Source organism: Peromyscus maniculatus, chromosome 7, assembly GCF_049852395.1.
Source record: "Peromyscus maniculatus bairdii isolate BWxNUB_F1_BW_parent chromosome 7, HU_Pman_BW_mat_3.1, whole genome shotgun sequence".
NCBI lineage: Eukaryota > Metazoa > Chordata > Mammalia > Rodentia > Cricetidae > Peromyscus > Peromyscus maniculatus.
Window position 1 is genome coordinate 60,038,957 of NC_134858.1, and position 14,690 is coordinate 60,053,646.

The 14,690-nt window shown below is 53.9% G+C and overlaps 1 protein-coding gene across 1 annotated transcript in view; it reads left to right on the forward strand.

The window, feature by feature from the left end:
• Nucleotides 1-14,690, forward strand: part of Itga11 (integrin subunit alpha 11) — a 107,950-nt gene that overhangs the window by 41,307 nt on the left and 51,953 nt on the right. Inside the window, exons 3-6 of the mRNA XM_006971452.4 lie at nucleotides 7,354-7,454; nucleotides 10,348-10,439; nucleotides 11,222-11,336; nucleotides 14,500-14,627. Of these exons, the coding sequence (XP_006971514.1) occupies nucleotides 7,354-7,454; nucleotides 10,348-10,439; nucleotides 11,222-11,336; nucleotides 14,500-14,627 (436 nt within the window). The remainder of the gene's footprint in view (nucleotides 1-7,353; nucleotides 7,455-10,347; nucleotides 10,440-11,221; nucleotides 11,337-14,499; nucleotides 14,628-14,690) is intronic.

Genomic DNA, 14,690 nt, shown 5'->3' on the forward strand with positions numbered 1-14,690 from the left:
GTTGGAAAGGTGTCCGTATGTGAAGCATCAAGTGGAAGAAGAGCCACACAGGTGAACGGATTCCCGTTTTCCCCTCTTCATACCCTCCTCCCCCGGCAGTCTCTGCAGGTGCTGCCTTCTAGAACAGACAGGGTTCAAAAGGAAGCCAGGGCCTTTCTGGTTTCATTGCCCACAGAATCTGAGGTGTGAACTCTGCTCAACAAACATGGACTCCCTTTGTAAGCTAAAGGAGGATTTGGGTACGGGAGTGAGATGGCTCAGTGGGTACCAATCCTGACGACCTGAGCTCCATCCCTGGAACCCACGCGGTGGAGGAGAGAACTGCCTCCCAGCCATCTTCTGACCTCCCTTGCAAACTGTCAAGCCTGTTGGACAATTAAGGACATCATCTACAGGGTGATAAAGACAGCGACGAAGTATAGAAAGAAAACAGCACAGGTGTAATCCAAGCTGAGACCAGAGGATCACAAGTTCCAGGCCAGCCTGGCCTACATAATGATTCCATGTCAAAGGAAATGAAATGTGCCAGTGCGTACAAAGTGCAAGGAGGAGGAGGAGAAGGCGGGTCGAGACAGGTGGCAGGGAAGGTGACCTTGGAGAAGACCCTAAATGATGACCAAGGGAACGAGACACAAGCCAGCAGCAGTACAGTGAGCCTCAGGAGCTAGGGCAGAGGACGGAGGCGGGCAGGGACTCAGCCCTTTGCACCCAGCGAAGCCATGAACTCTGCTATCCCATGTAAGCATCTCACAGTCCTCAGATTCAAGGGTACATCAGCACCCCCAGAAGGCTGGGAAAACTCAAGGGCTGGGCCTCATCTCGAGTACCTCACTCTGCAGCTGTCTGGGCTTGGACCCAAGACACTTCATGTCCCCAAGAGTCCCTGAGGGGACTCATCCTACTGTGGGTCTGGGACCCAGTTTGACAGTCGCTACTGAGTGGTCACTGCCTGCTCTCCGGCCCATCCCTTCATTCAAACCAGAGGCCTCTTGAAGGCACCTTGGATTTGGTGCATCTGTGGGAGGTCAGTCAATGCTGCCGAATGAATGAGGGAATGAACTGTTAGTCATAGGGAAATAGGTATGTAAAGCCCTCAGAACATCCCAGACAGTCTGTTATTCCTAGTACAATTTTGTTGGTGTGTGTGTGTGTGTGTGTGTGTGTGTGTGTGTGTGTGTGTGTGTGTAGGTCAGAGGACAACCTGCCAGAGTGGCTTCTCTCCTTTCCCCATGTGGGGCCTGGTATTGAACTAAGGATGTCAAGTTCAGAAGCAGGCACCTTTACCCTCTGGGCCATCTTACTTCATCCTATGTGTATTTCTTAGCCTTTTAGTAGTCCCTAGAAACAGAACAGTGGGAAACAGACACACACACACACACACAGAGAGAGAGAGAGAGAGAGAGAGAGAGAGAGAGAGAGAGAGAGAGAGAGAGAGAGAGAGAGAGAGAGAGAGAGAGAGAGGAATTGGCTTGTGTAGTATGGAGGCTAGTTGTTTCTAAGACCAGGGAGGAGAATGGGCAGACTAGAAAGCAGTGGAGCAGATGGCAGCCTTCCAACCCAGAGGCTCGCAAACCCGAGAGCCAAAGAGAGCTGGTATTTCTGCTCATAGCTGAGGACAGGGGACTCTGGTGTCCAAGTTCAAAGGCAGTCCAGCAGGAAGAGTTCTTTCCCTTGGGCCTTTTCCCTCTTATCAGACCGTCACCAGACTGAGCACGGCCCACCCATGTCATAGAAGACAGTCTGCTCTACTCGGCCTACAGATGTAATTGTTTATCATGTACAAGAACACCTTCACGGAAACACCTGGATAGTGCTTGACCAAATATATCGGCTCCCGGTGCCTGTCACATTGACACGTAACATTAACTCCCACGGCGGATGTGTTTAAGACACGCACTGCAGATTCTGAACTCTCGCGAGAGATTTTTGAAGTCAAGGAGAGTAAGGGAAATGCTAGCAAAGAGTAGACTCATTCATTTTCCCAGCTGCTAGGAGGAGTCCAGGCTCTGCCAGATGTCTGGGTGGGCCAAGATGGGCACAACCCCCTGCTGCTGGCCCAGGAGGACCACAGCGCTGACTGTGCTCTTCCGGCAGCCCAGGGTGGGCCCTGCACACACACACACACACACACACACACACACACACGAGGGCCCTGCAGCCCTGAGCCCCCAGGCCACAGGCACTCCGCCTGCTGTGCTCAGCACTTCCCCAGCCCCATCTTGAACACATTAGCCACCGGGCTCACACTGGCTGGAGGAGATTGCATTTTCCATGAAGGGGGTGGAGTGGGGAGCGCCTCCCTGAAGGAGGACTCTCTCTCTCTTTCATTCTGTAGATGGGGGAGCGCTCCCACACACACTGTGACTTTGTCTGATGTCAGCAGGGGAAGAAAGGCAAGGAAGAAAGGAGGGACAGATGGCCAGGTGTGGTTCTGAGGCCCAAGGCAGTGCAGAAGGGACTAAATGCTGAAGGGAAGGGTCCAGAGAGGAGAGAAGCCAGGGCCCTTGGAGCCAGGGGTTCATCGGCTTTGCGGAGGGCAACCCCATCCCCGCGCCTAGTCTTTAAAGTTTTCACAGTGGGGACGGAGCACCAAACCTGGAGTCCTGAATCTAGATCTGCCCCTGCATAGGATTCCAATGCATACAACTGACTTTGTAACCCAAACCATGTGTCTGTACATTGCGTACACGTGGCTCGTTACAACAGACTGGGTCATTTTTAAGGTTCCTGGGATATGACGTGCAAGCATTGCTGTGAGGTGCTACCATGGTCAGGGAGGAAACTGAGTCTACCCTACTACAGTCTGCCCTTCTCGAGCAGTTCCTACCAGCCCCGGACTCGGGATCCCCTGCAGAGGCTGGCCCCTCTATTGGAATTTCTCCTCTGACTTCCTGGACATCCAACAGCCACTAGTGCTCACGGGCTCTGGTTTCCACCATCTGTGTGGGAGCTGAGCTGCTCACACCTGCCTTGGCAGACACAGGCAATAAAAGACCTGGCTGCGTTTAGAGCCTGGCCCCTCCTGCCAGCTTTCTACCCTCCTCGCCTTGAGTGAAGCCCAGAGGCAGGACACTGGGTCCCAATATAGCTTTGTCCCTGCCTGTCCTTGTACCAGGCATCCAGTCTGTCCCCTGCCCTTGTATCTGGCATCCAGTCTATCCTTGCTCTGGGTTCTGGATGCCTCCTCCAAGACTGCAGGGAAGTTTTCCTCCAGCTCTTCTGGTCTTAACACCCGTTACCAGGTACCCAGAAACACCTGGAGTTCAGGGTTCCCTCTGGGGGGTGGGGGTGGGCTGTTGTAAGTAGGACAAAAGAATTTCTGTTCTCCTGAGACTAGCTGGGGGACAGTTCCAGGTGTTCAGGCAAACAACAGAAGAGGGCAGATGAGGTGGCTCAGTAGGTAAGAGTGATAAAAGGAGAACACCAAGTCTGCAAGCTGTCCTCTGAGCTCCACACATGAGCTGGGGCGCGCGCGCACACACACACACACACACACACACGTAATTTAACAAAAAAGAAAGAAAGAATGTATATGATGTTAACGATCTATCCACCACCTGAGCTGGGAACAGGAATCTGCTCCTCAGTGCCATGTATCTCATAGCATGGTAATGTGGTGGAAGGTGTGCACACACGCATGCATGCAGGTGCTCATGCATGTGAAAGCCAGAGGACAACCTCAGCTTGGGTTCCTCAGCTACCATCCGGCTTGTTTGCTTTAAGGCAGGGTCTCTCACTGGCCTGGAGCTCGCCAAACAGGATAGGGTGGGCTGACCAGTGAGCCCCAAGACCTCCTGTCTGCCTCCCAAGTACTGGGGTAACAAACACACGCCACCACGCCTTGCTTTCTGACAGGGTGAGGGTGGGGTGTGTTTGAGGGTTTCTAGGGATCATGATCAGGTCTCCCGCTGATCAGGTCTCTGTCAGAGGCAAAGCGCTATGACAGATAAGCTATGTCTGCAGCCGGAGCTAAATGGATGTGAGGATTCGTCCTGTGGAGTCTCGCAGTACAGGCTATGAGGTGGGATGTCAGGAGGGAGGGCTGCAAGCCACACACACACACACACACACTCACACACACTCACACACACTCACACACACTCACACTCACACACACTCACTCACACACACTCACACACTCACACACACTCACACTCACTCACACACACACCACACACATACTCACACACACACATCCACACACACACACACACACATACACACACACACACATACACACACACACACACTCCCGCCATCCCTTCCCTAGGAAGAATGCCGGGAGCCCGCAGCCGGTGACGCACAGCCCTCAGCCACGGACGGCCCACGTTTGCCACAACCTTTTGGTTTCCCGTGCTGTCTGATGCCCATACCAGAAGATATTGAATATCCAGCCCAAAGGGCCCCTCAGGCTCTGAGGCTGCATATAGCTATATAAAAACGGAGGCCACAGGGGGTGGCGGGGCTGCCAGACCCCAGGAGCAATTTGGCTGCTCTCGGCGATGACGTGGACCTTTCCCCAGGCTTCAGCAGTTAGCCCCTCAAAGCAAGCCTGAATCATTCCCTCCAAACCTCAGCCCCACCAGGCACACGTCATGCCCAGACTCCAGAGGGAGAGGAGGCAGCCAGTCTCCCGCTCTGGCAGAGACATTTGGAGCACCACAGAGGTGGCTTATGCCATGAGCCCTCTAGTCCCAATCCTGCCACAAACGGAGCACCCAGTCAGCTTCCCTCCCAAGGCCTCCATTTCTGCATCTGTATTATGGGGACAGTAAAGCCTGCCCTGCTCCCCAGAAAGTGCCAAGAACCCCCAGAGAGATGAGTTCAGGGAGAATGGAGAGGGGACATAGGGATCACGCTTGTTCTTTGAGAAGCACAAAGCCAGTCTTGCTGCGAGATTTGTTCATGAGGACTTAAGAATTGACTGACATTTTGCTCCATCTTCGCCACTGCCAGGACACACGGCCAACTGCGAGTGGCCACCAATCTTTATGTGTGGCTTACCCAGTCCCCCTTCTGTACCTCAGTGTTTCTTAGCATTGGTGAGACAGTGAAAGGTTGGCGGTGTAGCAAGGGTTAGCCCCATTTCACAGCTAGGAAAACCGAGGTTTGGCTGGTTAAATTTCTCTAGACCAAGCAGTAAGCTGGTAACAGGATGGAGACTCAGCTCTGGGATTCTCAACTAAATCTCCATCTACTACCAGGACCCTCCAAGTAGCCCCGGACCTGAGTGTTCCACTTGGAAGTGGGAAGTGCAGGAGGAGCCCACCCGGGGCAGAACGGGAGTGAGTTCTAGAAGACACGTGGAGAGGGATGTCCTGGAAGATGGCGGTGGTCATCCTAATCCAGAACATGCTACACCGAGTGCTCCTTGAAGTTTCAGCACTCATCTGAAAGCCCTCGCCCTCCTCCCTCTGAGGAACGGAGCAGCATTGCCTACGCAATCTGTCCCAGAATTAAGTAGCCAAGAGTTGTCTAGACAAAGAGATTTTATAGGCCCAATTAACCCCTGCCAGTCAGGCACAGGCACACCTAATAAGGGGCTATATTTAGAGGCTGTCATTATCTGGCTCCCTGGGGACAAACCTCCACTCTTATTTCACAGACATTTCATTTCTAACGAAGCTCTGACAATCTCCCTTCAGCCTGGCATCCTTTTCTGACAGCCTGGACGTGGACCATGTGGCCACGAGGAGCCGCTGCTGCCCTGTGTAGTCAGAGCCCCAGAGGCAGTGTGGCGGGCAGCGGGGGTTAGGAGAGCTCCTGCCTGTCTCCTCTATCCCATTCTGTTCTGCGGCTCTCAGGGTCTGGCAGCTTCACTGTAGTGAGCGGGGGTACCCATCCCATGACAACACACTCTCCCCAGGAAGGGTTGGGGTGTGTGTGTGTGTGTGCGTGTGTGTGTGTGTGTGTGTGTGTGTGTGTGTGTGTGTGTGTGTGTGTGTGTACGCACTCCTATGTATGGGTACTCAAGCACCGTGCATATGTGTAGAGGCCAGAGATCAACCCTGGTGCTGTTTCCAGGCACCATCCACATTGCTTTCTGGAGACAGCCTGGACCGTGCCAATAAGGCTAGACTGACTGAGCCCCTGAGATCCACTCATCTCCACCACCCCACCCCAGTGCTGAGGGTACAAGAATACACTGCCATACCTGACTTTTAAATGTAGGTCCTGGGACTCGAACTTGGGTCCTCATCCTTGCACAGTAATTGCTTTACCGACCGGGCCAGCTCAGAGGTCACCATTCTTAGCTTACTATTAGCTGTAAACCTTTGAGCAGAGAGTTATACAAGTGCCCAAGCCCCAGAGGGCTCCAGGTACTAGAATGCCACACACTGATGGCAGGTGGCCATCTAGGCTTCACCGCAGGTCACAGGTTCCTGTGGCCTCCTGGGATAATACTGCCCCCTGGAGGTTGGGAACGAGACACACAGGCCAAGAAGGCACCTCTAGATGCCCTTAGGGCCATCATGTCCAGGTGGAATCCACCAACCACAGGGGATGCTATTCCAACAGTTTGTGTGTCCCCAACGTCACAAACTTTGCCTCTCTGCATTGTGCATGGCTCACGTCCCTGGGAATGTGTGTTTGTGCGCTCTTCCTGTGGGTAGAAGGCTGCCGAGACTCACAAATGAGGTGGCTTAAACAGCAGGAACAGGTTTTCCCACAGACATGGAGGCAGGTCTGCCTCTCTCCTGGCTCTGGGGCAGACTTTTTCCTTGATCCTTCTAGATGCCAGGAGCACCTAGTGTCCCCCAGGTGTGGCAATAGCGTCTTTGAAGGCCTGGCGTCTTCTTCTCCCGTGTCTCTTCTCTGTGTGTCCCTCATAAAGCACCTTCATTGGCCAAAGCCCACGGGGATCATTCAAGATTATCTCAAGCTGGAGCTTTGCCTTATGTCCATCCGCACGGGCACAGGCATAGGCAGGCAGTGGCTTCCCTCGGCCCCTCCTCCTCTGGCTGCCTTGACCACCTAAAGCAGACGGAATGACCCCTGAGCAACACCCCTCACCCACACTGAGCAAACCAAAGGATTTCCTCATGAGATGGAATGAGGCTCCCACGGCTCCTCCTCGCTGCAACCGCCATCTCTCCCTCGGCTTCACTCCCTCGGCCTCTCTCCCCGGCTTCTCTCATGCACCGCCCCTCCTATGGATGCTGCAGGTCTCCACCTCTGTATCCCCAGACCTGGCACCAGTCCCCCCCACACCCAACTTGATACTGAAAGCCCAGCTTCCCTCATGAGGGAAGTCCTCCACACTGTCCCACCTTCCCTACCTCCACCAAGGCCAGACTCTGAGGGAAGGGGTGCCTCCCCCAACCACCTGGCCCCTCTTCTTTTCCTTCACAGGTTGGTTGTGGGTGCCCCACTGGAAACCAATGGCCATCAGAAGACAGGAGACGTGTACAAGTGTCCGGTAACCCAGGGCAACTGCACCAAGCTCAACCTGGGTAAGTAGCCACTGGCCTCTTCTTGACTGCCAGTCGGGTACAGAGCAGGGTCTGGCACCCACCCGTGTTCGTCGTCACAGGCTTCCTCTCAGCCCGTGTTACATACAGAGCAGACTCTGACAAATGTCTACATTTACAGCCGCCTGTTTCTAGCTGTCCTGTGAGGTGCACCACTCTGCTCACACTGCAAATGAGGAAGCTAGGCTGAGGAGACAGCCCGGCCAGTAAAGCCTCTGCCCGGAAGCATGAGGGTCTGAGTTCAAACTCTAGAACCTACGTGTAAAGAAAAAGCCAGGTGCGGTAGTGCCGTTCGATGTCCCAGTGATGGGGCACTGGGATAGGCATATGCTTGGAGCGCTGGCTAGCCAGCCTGGCATATTTGGCGAGTTCCAAGCCAGTAAAAGACCTGTCTCAAACAGAAAGATAGGCAGTGCTGGAGGGAAGACACCCAAGGCTGTGCCCTGACCTTCACATACACACACACAGGGAATTAGGGAGATGGAGACAGACAGAGACAGAGGAGGAACCTGAGGCCTAAGAGATGAGGCATCTTTCACTTAGTCACGTAGCTCACCCTTCTACAGGGACTGACCCGGATTTATGGCCACCCTGCAAGCGCTGTGCAGGACACAGGCCTCCAGTGTCATCCACTGCCCATGTACTCAGGGCTTTCAGTCTCTGCAGAACGAATGTGTTCTTGTTTCTGATCTTGAAACAGAAGTCTCGGTAGCTAGGTCTGTGTCTGTGTGTCGTCGGCAGTAGCGTCCACCAGGGGCTAGGCCTGGCCACATCCTGCCAGGCATTTCTGCTCACTCAATTCCCACCACACAGAGAGAGACTGGACCATCCAACAGATGAGAAAGTGACAGAATGAGGAGACAAGAGGACATGCTCAGGACCACCTGGCTAGTAAGCAGTGTGTTTACTAGGATTCCAAGTTATTCGGCATGGCCACCCTGCAACCACCATGCCCAAATGAAGGGTTTTTTTCCTCTGCTAGAGGTGGGGAGACACCGGACAGACAGACACACATACACACACACACACACACACACACACACACACACACACACACACACACACACACACCACTCCTCTAAACACTTCCGTCTTGTCCCAAAGGACAGACAGATAGTGGTTGACCTTGTTCTGCTCAAAAATCTTACATGGGCCACAAAGCCACAATTCTAGGGCTTTTCCTAGAAGAAGATTGGCCTTCCCAGGCCTTTTTCTCCTTCTCCAACAGGGTGCCCCTGCCCTAGAAACTCACATGAAGATCCAAGGAGAAGGGACCCAGCAGGGCAGTCAGCCCACAAGAGGAGTTGACTGTAGTTCTAGAGATAAACAGATGGAGGGAGAGGCCACCATCCAAGAGAAAGCCCAAAGGAGTTGGATTCCCGGGGTCACCAGTTGTCTGTCACACGATGCTGGAGGCTCCCAGGAACCACCTGGGTGAAGAATTCAAACCCGAGCACTTCTGGGGCCCGCGCTTCAGTGAAAACACAGCAGAAGGGAGTCTGGTTGGTGGCTTAAGTGCTCCCCTTCCCGAGGCACAGGCTACCAAAGCAGGTCGCAGGGGGCTTCCCCTCCCCGCTGTCAGTTCCAATGTGTGTCCTGGGGACGCTTCCATCTGTCTCTGCACCTCAGCTATGGCGCTTTCTACCTCAGGTGGAAAGAGGTAGACTGGATGGCCCCTGGAATCTGCTCTGGATCTGCTCTGCACTCTGAAGAGCACTGAGGAGCCGGCAGGGAACATGGCCGTCTGCAGAGTGTGCACAAAGCCCTTCCATCCCCAGCATCTAACAGCTGGTGGTGCATTTGTAATCCTAGCCTTCGTGAGACAGTCAGAAGGACCAGAGGTGCAGGGCCATCCTTGGCTACACACTGAATTCTAGGCCAACCTGGGCTATACAAGACCCTATCCAAAAAAACACAAACACCCAAGAGAAGCAGGAGGGAACAAAGGACCGGACAGCTGCTCCGCCTCCTCCCCGGGGCAGTCTGTGCTGTGCTGTGGTACAGCTGTCACGGTCACCTCTGTTGTTCTGGCCCTGGCCTGTCCCCAGCCCTGCTGACCCGTTGTCCTCTGGAAGCCAGGCCACTTTTCACACAGCAGTCTCCAACACAGCGCAGTGCAGACTCTCAAAGCCCCCGGCAGGGGACACGGGTCTCCCTACAGCAGCTTAGGACTGGCATGATCCAGCCTCTCCCATTCCTGGTCTCCTAAGTATGTGTGCACACACCCCCACGCACATGCACAAGCACACACGCGCACGTATACACGTGCACACACGCTTTGCTTCTGGGGATTCCAAGCTCTTTTCTATGCCTTCAGCATCCCGACAGGATGATCTAGAGAACTTTGACTGTGTCCTTGTCCTGTGGTTTCTGGACGGCCACAGAACCACCTATCCCATCACAGCTGGCTGAGGTCACCAGCTGCAGGGGGCTGCTCCCTGTGAGGGACCCTCAGCCCATGGCAGGTGGGCAGGTGGGTATAAGAGGGGTGTTGGATAACTGAACCTCAGATGGTACGTGTTGCTGGGTGGATCCCCGTACAGAGAAAGCCACCTCTGCGGGGCCCTGTGGTGTGTCCAGGGTGCAGTTAGCTGGCTAGGGAAGGCAGGGCTCTGGACAAGGAGGTGAAGGCTGTGCCGTGGGCCTGCTGTGTGGCCTCGTGTAGTCGCTAGGACTCTATGAGCTTCAGTGCGTCCATCTCCCCAGAAAGTGAGGAAGGGATAAGGATACCTCTAGGGAAGACCTGTCCTGCCCTCCAGGCGAGCGAGGGCCGTGGGCTCACCCCGAGGGACCCGATACAGCAGACTCTGGGCAGAGGACCCGCAGCAGCAGTGGGTGTAGTGGGTGCAGGCTAAGCGTCTCTCCTCTGCTCCAGGCAGGGTCACTCTGTCCAATGTGTCTGAGCGGAAGGACAACATGCGCCTCGGCCTGAGCCTTGCCACCAACCCCAAGGACAACAGCTTCCTGGTAAGATCATCAGCCCCACTGCTGTCCCCAGCATTCACCCCTGCGCAGACCTCTGCACAGGTGTGGAGAGGCCCAGCCAAGCATACCCTCACCCATGCTTCTGCACACCCTTGCATGCATGTCCCTTCCACCCTCCAGATGGCCCATTCCTACAGACCAACAGGGAGAGACCCTGCATGGGTGTGGGTCTTCCTGCACGGATGACTGGGCCCTTTGTTCCAGTGGACAGTCCAGGGAGGTAAAAGATTGAGCCTTTTTGTGCCCATACCTGGGGAATGGCACAGGAGCTGGGCTCCCCTTCTCAGTGGCCTTGCCGTCCCTGAGAAACTCATCTTTGGCCCTTCCTTGGCCAAGAGCCTGACACAGTGGTTTCGGCAGCAAATTCCACAGAGCAGAAGCATTCTTTTTCTTCTTCTCCTGGCTCAGCCCTGGAATTTGCACAGTGAGGGCCCTTGCAGACAAGAGCCAGCCTAACGACTCTTGGAAGGTCCACTCCTGAGGAAGGCTTCCTCAGACCCCGTGGAGTATATGGTCAAGTACAAGGAGGAAGAGCCACCACCCCAGATTACAGGATGGAGAATGGGACAGGGGTCCAGGTTCCCATGTTCCCCAATACACCTGAAGTCAAGGGCACTGCAGCAAGAGAGATGTCAGTGAGACTCGGAGACCTCTCACGCTAGGAATGCCAGTGCTCACGAAGACGTTTGTCTTGGGTTCTGGAGGTTGAGACTGGGCCCTGTCGGGAGCCCCATGACGGGGCTCTGTGCTGTGCTCCTTCACAGGCCTGCAGCCCTCTCTGGTCCCATGAGTGTGGAAGCTCCTACTACACCACCGGCATGTGCTCCCGAGTCAACTCCAACTTCCGGTTCTCCAAGACAGTGGCTCCAGCACTACAGAGTGAGTACCTTCAAACCGGAAGGCTCCGGATGCACCGGGGCAGTCCAGGGAGGAGGCATGGGCTCTGCTATGGCTACCTTGTACCTACAGAGAGCAGCACATGGGCTCTGTGACTGCTTCAGACCTCTGCATGATCTGAGAGGATCACTTGTGCTGGCTGGGCAGGGGAGTCTTCTAGCTGGGCCCCTGTATGGTCCTCATCCCAGGCTGCCCCCCCCCCCCGCCCTACCACCACAGTGTGACAGTTGGTAACAAATCAGCTAAATTTATGAAAACCATCTTGGCATCTATGGAAGCTTCCTGTAGAATCCTCAACTCCTCCTCTTGAGCACGGAGGAGGTTGCCAGGCCACCATGTATAACAGCCCAGGCTGGGGCGTCACTCATTTAGACTAGAGTGTGAATGATGTTCCTTGACATCCTGCAGCGGAGAGCCAAGGAGAACAGAAATAACCTGGGTGATGGTTACACCAAGTCAGCGTTCCCGGGCAGCTTGCCCAGAGCCTCGTGGACACGGAACCTCCCCCTCCTTCCCAAGCAAACTTGGGGAGCTAGAAGCCTAGACTTCTTGGCTCTGAGCCTCACCATTTCCTCTGGGCTAAACACCCTCAACAAGCAGCTGTTGCCTGTTTATGGAGGGCGAGGGGATTAGCACCTCTGGCTCAGGCAGCCTCCCCTCAACACCCGCTCCTGGAGGAGGGGAAAGGGGAAACATTATCTAGTCAGCTGTCAGCTGTGGGGTGGGGAGGCATGGGGTCCACGCACACGGTGTCCCAGGCAGCTCCAGGGCACAGAGGAAGGTCAGCGCACCAAGGATTTCCTCGGGGGTAGGGCATCACAGCCCTGATGTTGCTGGCTGCTGCTGGCTGTGGTAGAGCCCTCCTGCCCTGGCCCAGGGCATCAGTCCCCTAGGACTTGGCAAACACAGATGCCAAGGTAACCTTCATGTACTTTCTAACTAAGGGGGCCTTGGGGAAGGCTGAGGAGGGGTCTGCCATGTTTAAGAACTGCAGACCTAAATAAGGCTGGGGAGATGGCTGAGCCAGCAGAGTGCTTGCTGTGGTAACATGAAGACCTGAGGTCCATCCCCAGCATCTGCATCCAAAGCTGAACTGGTGGCATGTGCCTGTCACCCCAGCACTGGGGAGGCAGAGACAGGAGGCTTCCTGGGGCCGACTGTCCAAGTCAGTCTAGCAAAACAAGAGAACTTCCAGTTCAGTGAGAGACCCTGCCTCAAAAGATATGGTGGGGAGAGATTGAGAAAGACACCTGATGTCGACACACACCCATACATGTGCGCACGCGCGCGCACACACACACACACACACAAACACATATGCACACATCAAAAGCCCACAGATTCATAAACAGGTTCTTCCCAAGGTCTATTTGTTTAATTTATTTATTAAATTAATCAATTGATTGATCGAGTGATTTTGCTTGTTTGAGTTTGGTTGGTTGGTTTTAGTTTTGGTTTTGGTTTTGGTTTTTTGAGACAAGGTCTCTCTACATACCCCTGGCTGTCCTAGAACTCACTCTGTAGACCAGGCTAGTCTTGAATCCATAGAGATCCACCTGCCTCTGCCTCCCAAGTGCTGGGATTAAAGGTTTGTGCCACCACACCCAGCAAGATTTACTTGTTTTTATTCTATATGTATGAATCTTTGGCCTGCATGCAGGTATGTGTACCACAAGCATGCCTGGTGCCCACAGAGGCCAGAAGATGGCATCGAATCCCCTGGAATTGGAGTTACAGATGGCGTAAGCCAGTATGTGGGTACTTAGAACTGAACCTGAATCCTCTGCAAACAGCAAAAAGTGTTTTTAAGCACTGAGCATCTCTCCAGCCTCCTCTGCACAAGGTGTCTTTTTAAAAACAATGAAATTAAAGGAGAATCAAAATAATAAATCTCATGTCTCAGTGAGAGACTATTTCAAAACACCAAGTGGATGGCTGTTGAGAAGGAAGGACACCTCAGGCTGACATCTGTGGAGGGGAGAAAGAAAGGAGGGGAGGGGAGGGGAGAGAGAGGAGGCAAGACTGAGCACAGCATCACAATCTGTAATCCCAGCACTGGGAAAGTAGGGACAAGAGGATCAGGAGTTTAGGGTCATCCTCAGCTAAAGAGCTAGTTCCAGGCCAGCCTGCAGTACATGATATCTTGTCTTAAGAAAAAGGGGGCGTGGGGGAGTAAAAATAGGATCAGCTAAGACTTATTGAGCTCTTGCCTTTAGACATGTCTTCCCATTAACCCTTGATGGTGACTCTTAGTTATTATGCCCTTCTTTCAGCACCGAAAACTGAGAGTGACCGCCCTCAGGCCACACAGCCAGTGAGCAGCAAGGCCAAGAGCTACAGGCTGATGCCAGGGTGCACATTCCCAGCCTTTCCTTGATGACTCCTTCGTAAAACATGAAACCCATTAGTGGAAGACACTACCCGCCCATGGCAGTAAAGGAAATGGTCCTAAGGTTCTGATTCGGGCGGGGCCAAGGAAGCAATGATCAGTCGACAGCCATCAGTCTCTGATGGGGAGCAAAGGGATCAGGTTCAATTGCAGCTCTGTCCAAACAGCTCACTGGGTAGTGCTTTGGAACCAGGACATTCTAGCTGCCTTGCTTATGTGGCTCAAATGAATGCCTAGCCTGAGGACAGCTCTCCATGCAGGGGATGACAGACATCAGCAATCATTCTTCCACTGGTCTTTAAAGATCATCCAGAACATGAGAGACTTGGGAGTGGGGACATAGCTCAGCTGGAGAAGTGCTTACCATGCGAGCATGAGGTCTTGATCTCCAGCACCATGTAGAAAGCCAGACATGGCAATGTATACTCATAATCCCAGCACTGGACAGGACAGGACAGACACCTGGGGCGTACTGCCAGCCCAACTAGCTTACAATAATAAAAAAAGGAAGGTATTCTACAGACCCTGTAAAAAAGAAATAAGGCAGATGGCTCCTGAGAAATGAGACTCGAGACTGACCTCTGACTTCTATACACAACAAACACACACACACACACGCACGCACGCACGCACGCACGCACGCACGCACGCACACATACACCAACACAGACAAAAGAAAGGTTTCTTTGAGTAAGAATGTTGGAGATTTATGGACACTCGTTCCTTGATGGCCCTGACTTGTATCCCTGCTTCCAGGGTGCCAGACCTACATGGACATCGTCATTGTCCTGGATGGCTCCAACAGCATCTACCCCTGGGTGGAGGTCCAACATTTCCTCATCAATATCCTGAAAAAGTTCTACATTGGCCCTGGCCAGATCCAGGTGAGTGACTCCAGGGCCTGCCTCTGCTGAGCAGGATCCCCAAGAAGCCATGGCCTGAGGGGC